The sequence below is a fragment of the Macadamia integrifolia genome, chromosome 5 (genome assembly GCF_013358625.1).
Source record: "Macadamia integrifolia cultivar HAES 741 chromosome 5, SCU_Mint_v3, whole genome shotgun sequence".
NCBI classification, from domain to species: Eukaryota; Viridiplantae; Streptophyta; class Magnoliopsida; order Proteales; family Proteaceae; genus Macadamia; species Macadamia integrifolia.
Genome location: NC_056561.1, coordinates 8,757,677 through 8,771,060, shown reverse-complemented (window position 1 = coordinate 8,771,060; position 13,384 = coordinate 8,757,677). Strand labels below are relative to the sequence as shown.

At 35.2% G+C, this 13,384-nt stretch overlaps 1 protein-coding gene and 1 long non-coding RNA gene across 3 annotated transcripts in view; both read right to left on the bottom strand.

Moving 5' to 3' along the window:
- Positions 1–2,347: 2,347 nt before the first annotated feature.
- LOC122078453 lies at positions 2,348–3,981 on the bottom strand. The gene is made up of 2 exons (XR_006140073.1): positions 3,631–3,981; positions 2,348–2,776 (listed from the first exon to the last, which is right to left on the bottom strand). It is a non-coding gene; the product is annotated as an uncharacterized LOC122078453 (long non-coding RNA).
- Positions 3,982–4,861: 880 nt separating this feature from the next.
- LOC122079391 (protein NRT1/ PTR FAMILY 8.3-like) overlaps positions 4,862–13,384 on the bottom strand; it is a 9,077-nt gene continuing 554 nt past the window's right edge. Inside the window, exons 2-6 of one of the 2 annotated variants that reach the window (XR_006140426.1) lie at positions 11,221–11,326; positions 10,926–11,143; positions 9,613–10,169; positions 4,993–5,917; positions 4,862–4,939 (exon numbers count right to left, since the gene is read on the bottom strand). Coding sequence is in view for 1 of the 2 variants with exons in the window: in XM_042645812.1 (XP_042501746.1) it covers positions 5,095–5,917; positions 9,613–10,169; positions 10,926–11,143; positions 11,221–11,326 (1,704 nt within the window). In the remaining variant the exon portion in view is untranslated. Of the gene's footprint in view, positions 5,918–9,612; positions 10,170–10,925; positions 11,144–11,220; positions 11,327–13,384 lie in introns of both variants that reach the window. The other variant, XM_042645812.1, reaches the window with a different exon arrangement.

Here is a 13,384-nt window from a genome sequence, read left to right as displayed (position 1 = left end):
TTTTTTTTTTTTTTTCATTTTTTAATACCTTTGAATTTTTCATGTTGGATCAATGGAGAGTAAGAAATGATAAATTGTATGAAATATGTTTGACTTTCTGTTTTAGTCACTATGACTAAAACAAATTAAAATTGCTTAAACACTCAAGAAAAAATTGCAAAATAACATTTCTTCCATTTTTGCTTGTAAAATGAATTATTTCAACTATTTTGGCTAGAATGGAAGTAATTTTTTTTTTCCTTTTTTTCTTTTAAGTTTTTGGTATCATTTCTTAACTCTCATCTTAATCATTTTGGCCTTTTTTTTTCTTTTAGTTCCATCAACTTCCATTACAGTAATCATCCCTTCTTTGTGCATTCAAAGGTCTTCTTAAATCATTTTTTTTATATATTATATCTTTTTATTTCTTATTTAGTGTTTTTCTGATTTTACAATTAATCATTCTTTAAAATATTTTAACTTTTACTTTTTATTCATGATTTAACCTAGCTATAAGGTATCTCCTTATAATTTATATTAATCATTCCATTTTTACTCCTAGTTTAACAAAGTTCTATTCCATATATTCATTTATAATGTTTCAACTTTATCTTAAATGCATCCATCCATGCTTCTAATTTGACATATTTTCTTGACATAAAATAATAATAATAATAATAATAAAAATTTTTTTTTGACATATTTCTACATTTTGTTTCAATAAGCAAAATTGTATGGAAGTATCTGAATATATAATCAAGACCGTTCAACAAAAATAAGCAAAACTTCATACATGGTACATCATTTGGTTAAGATTCAATTTTGACTTGTAACTTATTTAAAGAGCTCCTCATTTGTCCAACAATTAAAAGGCCAATCATCTATTCAATGGAGCAAAAATATAGTAATCATATGAGATATAATTCCAACCATGTATATATATATGGACAATTTTCACTCTTTTCAATCTAAAACAAAGTAAGTTTGGTTGGGTAAAAGTTAAGTTTTATTTTAATGTCTTCTGTCTTTATAAATCCCCCTCCCAACCCCCTAAGAAAAAAAAAAAAAGAGGGGTAATCTCTTTTGTAGGATCCTTAAACAGTCCATATAGAAAGATGTGAACACATAAAACTTGTAAATTCTTGCAGAAACTCTCAGGTAGAAAACTAAAGTGATAGAAAAATTGAGAAAACCTGAGATCTCTATTTGGTGAAATTGAAGGGAAGGAAAATGAAAAATTTCAAACCTAAAAAATGAAACTATTGTAATCATTTCCTCATATGAATGTATAACTCTAATTGTGTAGTCGAGTTGACAATGGACCTTCGCCTCAGGAAACTTGTGGATTTGAGCTCAAATCCTTACCTCATTGGGGCCACTCACACAGAGGGCATTTAAAGCTCTTCACTACTCTCAATGAAAATTAAATGGTTCTCATTCAACCCCAGTAATAATCTATTCCATGAGGTTATAGGGAGTCGATATGGACCCTTGGGACTAATCCGGCCAAAGGTGGATATTCATCGTTAGCAAAATAAAATAATAATAATAATAATAATAATAATATAATATAATATGATTGTACAAACTACTTCATTTTTTTATATCATTTGTAATAATGATATTTTTGTTTTGTTTGTTTGTTTTTTTTTTTTTTTTTTTTTTTGTGTAAATCTAAGAAATTTAAATGCAACAATATAACCGTCTGAGGTAATGATTACAAAATTTTCTTTATTAGGTTTGAAATTTTCACTTTTCTTTTCTTAAATTTCCTTTAGTGACCAAAGGAAGCCTAAAGAGATAGTCCTAATGACCTAAATGGCTTTTATGTGGAGTGACCATTCTCAAATTCAAACGATTACTTTCATCACATCCCTTTCTCATAAACACTCCAAAACATGCTTGTGGTTGGTAGAGATGCGTAACAAAGCCCAAAAGGTTAGATAAGGTTCAAGTTTTGATTCAACACCATTCACAAACCATGATTAAGCATTTAATCTGGATACTTGTGACAATGTGCAGGAAAGTAAAGATTTAGTTAACAATCCATGGTTCAACAAAGAAACATCTTTATATTCTCAGCAAATTTAAGTCCAAAGGGAGAAAGAAGAAATTTCATGTTTCCCTTATTTTGAATCAAGCCTTGTAGCTTCATCTCATTCAAAGTCCTCAACAATTATTTCACTTTTAGGACTGATGTTCTTCCACATACTGATAAAGGAGAAAAGGTATAGAATGAAAATTAATAAGTTTTTTTTTTGGTATTACCATCACAACTTTACGGTGTTGTGTTTGCTTCTAGATTCAGCTCAAAAAGTGAAGGCAAAAAAAAAAAAAAAAAAAAAAAAGTAAAGTGTGAAAGTATCACTTAAAAATAAAAGATCACCACTTCAGGTTACTGGAGGATTTTCCCACAACTAGAGGACCTCAAACTCACACTGAAGCTCTTACAACATATTACAAAATACAAAATACAAAATGCAAAATCATTCACTTATTCTTCTACAAGTACAAAGTACAAATGTATAATGGAAAGGGAGAATAACCAGTATAATGACAAGCTATTACAAAGAGCCGTTCTCACTAGAGTCACAATAAGAAAGTCAGAGAGAGAGAGAGAGAAAAGTGGAGTAATGCTCATGACAATATGCTGACTTCATCACTTCTACCTCCATTGTTCCTTGGGGCTGAAGTTGTTGCTTGCCATAAGTATCACTCGAATCCAGTGTCATCATATGTTAAATGATGAAATACATCAAAACAAACGGATCTTAAGAGTACTCCAAAACTTCTTTGCCTTGCAAATGAAATGTACCATACTTATCTCTTTAACGGATAAACATAAATGTCAAGTTATACTATGATTGCATTCTTGGGCGATAGTATTCTTTAACATCAAACACATTCATTTTATACTAATAATTTTGCAAAATCATGGATAAGATCATACATTTGTAATAATATTTTGATAATCATGTTTTGACCTTTTGAAGCACACAATTTCTTAAATCCTTCATCGAAAGAGGCAATCCTTTACAACTCTCCATTCTCAGATCAATTTATTTCAAATGACCATGCCCTTCTTCTTATTCTTCCAATAAAACGAAATAATTCAACAATGACTAACAATTCTTATAAATCAATAATTCCAACCTCTATCATGATCATACTCTTTCATTACACATTGTGACAATAATTATACTCTATTAAGTAGTGTCGTAAAAGAAATCATCAATGATCTTCATTTCATAGGATCTTCATTCCACACATCGTCTAGCACAAGTAGTACAGTACATTTGTACGAGTCCATTAATGAATACCATTCCTACTATCTCATTCCACACATCATCTAGCATGAGTAGGAAATGATTTTCTATTAATATTTTTTTTATCTCATGGTCATTGAGCAAGTTGGACAGGTGTAATTTTACCCAGACCACCCATACCAACAATACCAACAATAGAACTGACAAGATCTTGAAGAACCATCAGCAACTTACATACTATGATATCTTTATCCATATTGTGACCAAATACCTCTGAGAAATCAACCAAGGAGCTACTTTTCTCATCTGGTCTCTCTTTTATCTCCTTTAGATGGAAAACAATTTTCTCGAAACAAAAACAAGCAGAAAAGAAGATGAAGCATACCTTCTTAGCAAGGACGTGAGAATCATCTACTCCCTCTATTTCTGATTTCTTCCACTCATCTGATACATCGTCTTGTAGATCTTGAAACCAAAGCTGAATCCATTCATCATTGATTTGCTTCTTCTCTTCCTCGATTTCCTTTTGGATGATCAAAGCCAGTTGCATGACATTGGAAGCAAGAGATTCAATCATTGTTGGGAATGGAAGTAAGAGGTGCGAGTTCATTTTCTAGGGTTCTCCATTTTATTAAAGTTTTCTGTAGTGCGCTCCAGCTCATTTTTGGGGAAAGTAACATTTTGTATATTTAAATTCTTAACTTATCTGTGAAGAAAGCTGGTGAAATTTAATGGAGGAAAATGGCAAGTAGGCCACAGCAGTGTGGAAAGCAACGTTTATCTTATCTTATGGGAAAGCAAAATTTATTAAATTCTTTTTTTTTTTTTTGGGTAAGGGATGGAAGATCATATCAGCTATAGACTTTACCATAAGTCGGTGGCCCAATCAACTAAAGCATCTTTATGATAAATTGATATTGTAGAGATTGCAATTGTTGTCTAATTAATTGCTTTAGGGTTTAGTCCGGTGTGGGTTGGTATCATGGTTCAAGTAAGTAGAATTAACCGATTTGAATTGATCGGAATTGGAATTGGAACCCTTTCTGCTAGTGTTCCGAATGCTCAGACATATGGGGAAGTGAAACTAGACTATGAAAAAATATCTATGCCCCGGCTCTATTTCCCCATGTGTCTAAACTTTAGATGTATGAAACACTACAAGTAGCATTTTTTCTCCTAAATAAATTAATTTTTTTAATAGATTTGCCTTAATAAGAACCTTATGGGTTCAGCTAAGTATCAGTATCAGCCTCAGTTGATCTGATACTGATATTTGATGCCATTTCAGCTTTCTTTTCAGACCAGGAATCATCAAGTGGGGAGGCATTTTTCATTTCATAGGTGGTTGTGGGTCATTTCAGTCCCCTCCCCCACCAATGTGTCTGAGCACAGGGCCACGCTCACTCACAGAAACCATTTTCACAAATCGAAAACAAGCATAGATCAGTCAATTGATGATCCTGACTAGTGCGTGAAGGCCTCTTTTACTGGCATTCTGCTTATAGATGGTCGTATAAATTTGCACCATTCAATCACTAGTTTGATCCATTTTCCGATTGCTAAAAGAGCAAAAGTGACAAAATACAGACTACAACAATAATCTTAACAAATTAACATAAGAAAACATTATTCCTTTGAAGATAAACAATTTTTAGCAAAGAGATACATAACTGTAGAATTACATCCAGAGTGGGAAAAAGAAAAAGAAATTCTTGTCAAGCCATCAACAAAATGAACAGCAATATTTGCAGATTCTACCTGGATGTTAATTTGAAATGGCAATGACCATATGTACAGTAAATGGATTTGGACTTGTTTTGAAGTAGCAACACATTCTATTTAGGAGATTCTAAGAAGCCTTCTTGCATTTGTACCTTCCGGCGCAGAAGGAGTAAACCACCAAGTTTAAGAAGCTGAGACCAGCTAGGAGCCAGAAGAAGTAATCAAGGTGTCCCTCGTTCAAGTTATCGGGTATCCACCCAGGCTGTCCACCTTTGGTTGTTACTGTTGTCACAATGGTCAGAATGAAGGAGCTAAGGTAATTTCCCAATGCAGTTGTGAGAAGTGACAAAGCACTACATAGACTACGCATGGCATCAGGAGACTGATCATAGAAGAACTCGAGTTGTCCAATGAAGGTAAATATTTCTGAGGCCCCCACTAAAAAATACTGAGGTATCTGCCATAAAATACTCATAGGAACAGCCACGTCTTCGTCCACCAAGTCAAGCGATTTTGCAATTTGCAACCGCCTAATCTCCACAACTGCAGCAGCAGTCATTGATAGAATTGATATGAAGAGGCCAATGCCCATCCTTTGCAACTCTGAGAATCCTCTTTCCTTACCTGTGAACTTTCTCGCAAGTGGAACAAGAAGCCTGTCATACATTGGCACCCACACAATGACACTGACTACATCAAATGTTGACAATGATGCTGGAGGAATGGTGAAGGAACCAACAGTGGTGTTCATAACCATCCCTTGCTCCACAAACATGGTGGACATTTGAGCATAAACAGCAGAAAACACTATTCCAGTAGCCCAGATAGGAAACATGCGTATCAGAATCTTCAGTTCTTCCACCTGTGTTACGGTGCAGAGCCTCCATGGATTGGATAAGTCCCCCTGTCGAATATCTAGATCTGACACCACGGCAGCTTTGTCCAGGCACCTGTGGAAGAACTAAGTTGTCAAGATCTTACAGGTATAAGTATCAATGTCAGTCTTACGAGAAACGAAATTCCAAGCAATAACAGATTCCAAAATGTTGATTCAACATTCTTAAGATATTTATGACATTTTATTAGTATATTAAAAATATAGTCAACAAGAGTTAAAAGTATTTTAAATTCAGGGGAAAAATATAATGACAAAAAAAGGGCAAGAATTCTTTTTTTCTTTTCTTTTCTTTTCTATTCTCACACGGTGGGGCTGCTTTAGGGCTGTAACAGGTCAGACTTAAGCTGGATCACCCTTGACCCCATCCGAATCCATAAAGGTAATTATATGATTTGATAACTTTTAGTGATTCAAATTCAAGAGCATTCAGATATCCACTTCAAATCTGATCCAATCCAATTATTAATGCCATACAATTGGTTATGATTTTATTGAATCTGCTGGGCCTGCATTTTTGCCTTATAACATACACTTTTGGAGAAAAACAAAAGGAGAACACTGAGAGAGTATGTTCAGGCATTCAGCCCATATTAGAATAACCATAATTATTGAAAAATTCTACACAAAAAAATTAACATTATGCATGTAATGTTAATATAGATACTAAACAACTAAATGTATGTTAATCAGATTAGACCAGGCCTTACCGAGTTGCTATGATTGAATTGGATTGAGATTGGATCCGGATCTAAACCGGATCCATTGATTGTTATAGGCTGCTTGTTTAGATTTCTCTCTTTTCTTCGTTTAGCCCTCATGGTGGGGATGGGATAGTGGGTGAAGAGGGGGAATAAATTCATCTTCATGACTAGAATAGAGTAGTAAATATGTACAATGCATTCAATAGACATTACTATCAAAAATTAAGTAAATTAATAAAGGAAAAGTATAGATGTAAAAAAATTAACAAATAAATAGTTGATATTTTATTCGTAGACCATATGATGCAGTGAAGACTGCCCAATTGGGCCTAGGAGGGCTATATTTGGGGCCATGGATGGGTTCTATGGGCCTTCAGTCGCTTATTGATGGGTTATTTATTGTATTGGGCTTTAATTATAAGTCCATAAAGTGGCATTGAAGTTAGTACACCAGATTAGTGTCTTTAAGTTATGGGTTCTATGGGTCTTTAGTCACTTTTAGCGGGTTATTAACTGTAATGGGCTTTAATAATAAGTCCATAAAGTGGCATCAAAATTAATATACAAGATTAGTGTCTTAAGTGTAGACACTTATTAGCTAGATATAGCTTTGTTTTAAGTCTATTGAAAGTCAATGTGTGAGAGTGATTAGGAGTCCTTTTACGAGTTTAATTAGCAATTTCAAAAGGTTACATATATGTATACGTGGCCCCCCACCCCACCCCACACCAAAAAAAAAAAAAAAAACATTTGTTAATAGAACTTGAAGTTTTTTGAGTTGTTAAGCTATTATGCATACAGGACTGGTATTCCAGATCTGTCCAATTGCTTCTCTCCTCTTCTTCTTCAAGTTCTGAATTTTAAAACAATGTATTCAATCCCTTTTTTTTTTTCTTCTTTTACTTCCAATCTTAGTTCAAGATTTTGAAATGCCCAAGATGAAAAAGGAGGCGAAACCAGAAGTACCATAATTTCAGTCATTTCGGCCATTTGCCCCCCGAAATGACCAAACAAAACTCACAGAAAAAATGCATAATTTCCTAATTTTGTTCAGATCAAAACGAGACTGAAATGCAAGTTTTTGAACCTTGGTTCTGATTTCTTATATTCTCTCTCTTTTTCTCCTATCCATCAAATCGAATTTAGTATTCTGCTTGTTTCTTGCTGGACATTACTTATGAGAATCAAAATCTGGTTTAAGGATTCTGTTTACACCACATCTAAGTAGCTCCTTAGATCTAATCATCCCTACTCGCTATAATTTCTCAGTTCTCGAACATAGCTTGGAACTAAGCAAACAGGGTGATGCAAATAAAAGTGGGCTTATTTTGGTGGAAATAGGCCTTAGGCTAGCTTACATATTTGGGCCTTTGGTCCAATGGGTTTTCATTGTAACAGGTTACTTTAATTAGCCTAAAATATGGACAGGAGGCAGGAAAACGGAATTTACTTTATTAGTTTAATTTAAGTATCTAATTTCTTTATTTTATTTGTCATTTTAGTGTTTTAATTAAGCTGTCACTATGAGTCCAGCCTTGTTTAAAGCTGTTTTCCTTTATTTCAGGCTGAGTTATAGTAGTAGTAGACTACCTCCAAGGTAAGCTATGGGTTGGAGGAGTATTAGGCTTAGTTTGACTCATGTTTTGAGTCTTCTATATAAGTTTGCAAGGGCTACAGCCCTAGACAGTAGACACGAAGTTGAATGAAGAAGAATCTCAATTTGTCTGTGGATTTCATGATAGCTCTGGTGGATTATGGATGTTTTCATATGTGGATTCAGGTGTGGTGCTGCTCTGGTTTCAGTAGCAGGTTCCTTGTTCTGGATTTAGCTAGGTAATCTGGTGGATTCCGGATTGAACAAGTGGATTCATGATCTCTATTTCCTACACTTAATTCCACATCAACTGAAGCTCATCATTTTAGTCTGTTATTTCTTCTCTGTTTCTTAATTCCAGTCCGAGATCCTCTACATCCTTCGCATACTTTCAAATTTGGTTCTTAGTTCATGTCATTTTGTTGGCTGTGTTTCTTGATCTTAAATTTCATATTTAACTGTTCTGTTCTAAGAAACAGTACTCAAGATCCAATTTTTACATTGATTTTCAGGAGTCCTTTTCTCATTAGGATTTCTGAAATCTGCAATTTTGAATCTGGTATGAAATTCTGATATGGGTTTTCTGTTAGTATCAGAACATGAACATCACTTATTTATCAATTCAGATCATTGTTACTACTATTTTAAATCCTGAGTTGCTGAAATTGGTTCTGAACTCTGTTCTTGAGTGTCCTATTCACAGTAGGAATGTAGGATACTTCCATATCTTCTAATCAGGCTGTCGGAGTGTTTTCAATTTTTGAAAGTCTGTTTCCTAGTGCCTACATAGCCTTCGACCAGACTTCCAGCAAGATCTGACTTCTTGATCTGTTGTTATAAAATTTTGCTTGAACCTGGTTTCTTCTCCTTCACTGTGATTCTGGTTTCAAGTTGGAATTCTAAACCCTATCCTTAGGTGATTTGGATCCACATCACAGGATTTCATACCTATTTTGAATTCTCATATCCAAGATTCTTATATAGATTGATAGGCCTGAAACATCTTGGTGCTTGAGCAGAATTTGGGCTTAATCTGACCACCAGTTGCGGAGCTATATAATTTCTCCTATCACTCTTCTATTCCTTTCATTGATTCAACTTCCAATCCCGGAATGTGGCAGTTTTTTGGCTCCAGATTCTTTCTAGAACCTCGAACTGCATTACTATCAATCATTTCTCTTACAGAAATGAAAAAAAAGGTGGGGTGGGGGGCAGAATCTAACTCCTAAGAATGGATGGTCTTGCATGTCAAACAGACTAATATCAACGGTCCTGAAAATCCACGAAGACTAAGTTCATAAGCAGTTGCACTGATTTATAAAACTAAAATGTAAAGCAAACAGAATATTAGAACTAATGAATCGAGAATTTTTTAATTTTCCTAAACCAAGAAGAGTGTTTATTTTTTTTTGGAAAGGGGGGAGGGGGGGTAGAATAAGTAAAGGAATATACTTGAGTTCATCACTATGCTCCAATTTACGGCTCCCTTCAATTGCAGAGGTTTTGTCTGGTAGTTCAAACAGCAGAGAAATATCCTGAGGGACCTCCAAGTTCCACTTCCGGAAAGATGCAACCACAACCTGGCACATTCTCATAAGAGGGCTTCCTCCTGGCTTCTGAAATCTATATAAGGGTGTGCCCGAAAAGAAACTTATAATGGCAAGGCCCATAAAAAGAGTAGGAATGCCAAACCCTAGTCCCCAACCTGCATTGTCTTGAATCCAAACGAGAAAACTACTTGATATAAGAGCCCCAATATTGATAGAGAAGTAAAACCAATTGAAGAAAGATCCCTTCTTCACTCTCTCTATTGGATCAGTGTCATCAAATTGATCTGCCCCAAAGGATGAGACGCAAGGTTTGATTCCACCAGTCCCAAGAGCAATCAGATATAGACCACAAAAGAAAACAGCATACTGAGCTGGAGTAGCAGCTGGGCAAACAGAATCAACACAGGGACTAGGTTTGAAGGCAGCAACTGAAGCTGACAGGGTCAAAGTACCCATTCCCTACACAGAATTGCACGCAGTCAGCTGTCTATAAAATGTAGAGAGGAAAATTAATATCATGAGTAAACTGAGAAAATAAAATGATGATAAGTAACTTGAGGGTGTTGGAGGTACAACCTCCTCAATAAACCTAAAAATCCATAGATCCCATGAAAGGCCCAAAAACTCATTCAAATGGTGTGGGCCCCACCCCTCAACAGGATAAACCCTAAATTAAGATGGAGATTTCTAGCAGAACAATACATGTGCTGTTTTCTGACTTGTAGCCTGTTCCCCCTTTCTTGTTTATATTAAGTATAACTTTGTCCTAATTCATTGTGTTGAGATATGTACTGTGATTGGTCACAATAAGGGAGTGTCCCCATTGTGATGTGTTTGGCCTTCTTTAGTTTTTCTAATTGGAGTATCGTAAGATAAGTTGTGTGTGTTTTGTGACCCACTCAGAGTCTGACTTTGATTTTGCTTGTTAGTATAAATATTTAATTGGCAGACCACGATAGAAGCACTAAACCTATCGTGGGTTTAGAACTCTCTTCTTCTCCCATTGTTCTCTCTCTTCAACTTGGCAGGTACTGATTTCAAATCCTAGTTTACTACACCTTGTAGCCATCTGCACCTAATCTCTAAACAGAATGGTTAAGAAAATAAATTTTTAAGCTCAGATCCATCTTATACATATATGCAAGAACTAAAGATCCCATGTCAGTCAAAAGATTAAACTAACCAAAAATAAACAAAATTCCAATATACACTTACAATGAAGTAGATTGTGGAAAACACAGCAATTGTCCAATATCTTCCCCAGTATGAATCTGCTATAACGGCTCCTATGAGGGGTGCAAGGTAGCATGTGCCAGACCAAGTCGTAACATTTCTGGCAGCAGAGACATTTCCTTCATGTAGCTTGTTCGTGAGATAAGTAACAAGATTTGTTGCAATTCCATAGTATGCCAAGCGCTCACAGCATTCGGTACCTGCATTTTGTTTTCAAGTGTCAAAGGAATAATGGACTCTAGCAGATATGCAAAAACCAGTATTGAACAGTGAATACCCAGAATAAAGGGGCATGCTCTCCAGTTTCCAGTGTTCTGCTTCAATACAGGCTTTCCATTAATGTCCACCGATCCATCTCCAGTATATGGTCCTGTGCCATCATTCTGAAGGATACAGAAGAAAAAGTACATGAAGTTATGCTACATAATGCTCCATAACCACCTTTCCCTTTGGGTTTTCTTTTCCTTTCTTTTTTTAACTTTTTTTTTTTTTGGGGGGGGGGGGGGGAAGGGGGGAGGTCTCTTTTCTTCCTTTCATTGACTTTTTTTTTGGAAGGGGTTAGGAAAGTTATGAGGGGTAACTTAAAGAAGACAACTGGATATAAACATAAAGCTCCACATATAGGAGACATCTCATTCTTTTCCAATTTGGCTCAATTATCTAAAGCATCATATTCTGAAATAGATCATGGAAATCATATGGTGACTTTATTTAGAAGAATGAGAATTAACTAGTATAAAATTCACTGATCCAGAATAATATAAGGCAGACTAGCTCCTTTTTAAAATTTTAAAAGACATCTTTCTTAAAAATGAGATTAGAAGTTCAAGTGGCTTGATAAATTGATAGATCAGCAGTCTAATCATTTTTCTTTCTTACAGGTAATTTATGAATAGTTATAACACCAGGAAAGTATCCTAGGCATAGTTGTCAATGCGACGCCAAGGTGTCCGTGTGCCTTGGATGCCTTGGTCACCTTGTTGGTGTCGCCTTCTGTCTGGACATACTCCAATGCCTCGAGTCATCTAGATTTCGTGACAGCTATGATCCTAGGCATATAGAAAGAATTCCTAGATATCTGCAATTCATTTTTCCTTAATGCTTCTTGGTGTCCAAACTAATGCACACCGCTTCAAGTAGACCTAATCAGTTGCCATGTCATCACCATCTCTATTCACAAATGTCCCTTGCATCAGGGGAATTTATTTTGACTGTTAACACCAAGTCAATTGTACACCATTTGGCAACCTCTTAAGACATTCTTAATGGTTGATTAGACCGTGTAAATCAACCATGTAATCAAATCTTTTGAACAATCAGATCATGTTGAGTCAAACAATCATTAATATAAATCTTGTGTACCATCTCATTGTACTACTCAGTAAAGAATTTGAGGTCAGGTTCTGTCAAAACATATTTGTTCGTTCTCTTATATTTACCATAAAAAGCCTTACAAATCATCCCACAAGCAAAACATATACTTTGGCTTGAAGGCAAAAGTAGAGAAAAGGGAAATCATGACTTGAGAGTAGGCCTAATCAAGCAAAATATCGTATCTTGACCTACTTATCCAAGTAACCTGGCTATGTAAATTATTCAACAGTCTAACTATCCTTGAGGGGATATCGAAAACATTTCATTTTTGAGAGTTTCCAACGTTCCTAAAAAATGTTCAAAATTTAGGTGTATCTGAAATTCTAATGTGTTAATAAAGGTCAATGGTGGCATGTAATGTTCTGCTTCTCAAAGCTTAGGATTGAGGGTTGCAAAGGTGCATTGCATGTGAGTTTGATACTTCGCCATACATTTTGGCTTAGATTCTGTTTCTTTTTTACTTCTCTGCAAATATACGGTATTTTCTAAGGGACAGGGTTTCTCTTTGCAGATTCATTTCGTAGGTAAAACACTTTGGTCTGTAGATTCATTTCATAGGATACAAACACATTGGTCTAATTGTTTAAATTCTAGCTAAAGCATGATTCCAATTGTTTGGAGAAAGTCATCTGCAGAACATCAAGCAGGATTTTTTTTTTATTCCATTTGTGGAAACAAGATTACTACATCACCTCCTAGAAAAATATAGAAATAGAGGCACTGAAATAGATGTCAACACTTAAGTTCTTTGGAGGAATGCTCTTAAAATGTAATACACCAGACCAGACTGTTCTCATCCATCCATAGAAACAAAGAAGGTAGCAGGATTGTTGATAACCTGAGTTCACAAACTACACCCAATTCTTGCCCATGATGAACTAATATTCCAAGGTTGCAGGAGAAAGAATTAAAAGATCTTTGCTAATATGGAAACAGTAGTAGTAAAAGGCTATATATATATAAATATATATGGTTGATGTTGATATGGATATAGTGGTTGTTGAAAGTAACTCAGTGACAACTAACTACTTATACCAGCATCACTTCGCCCAGCCCAACCTCAGCCA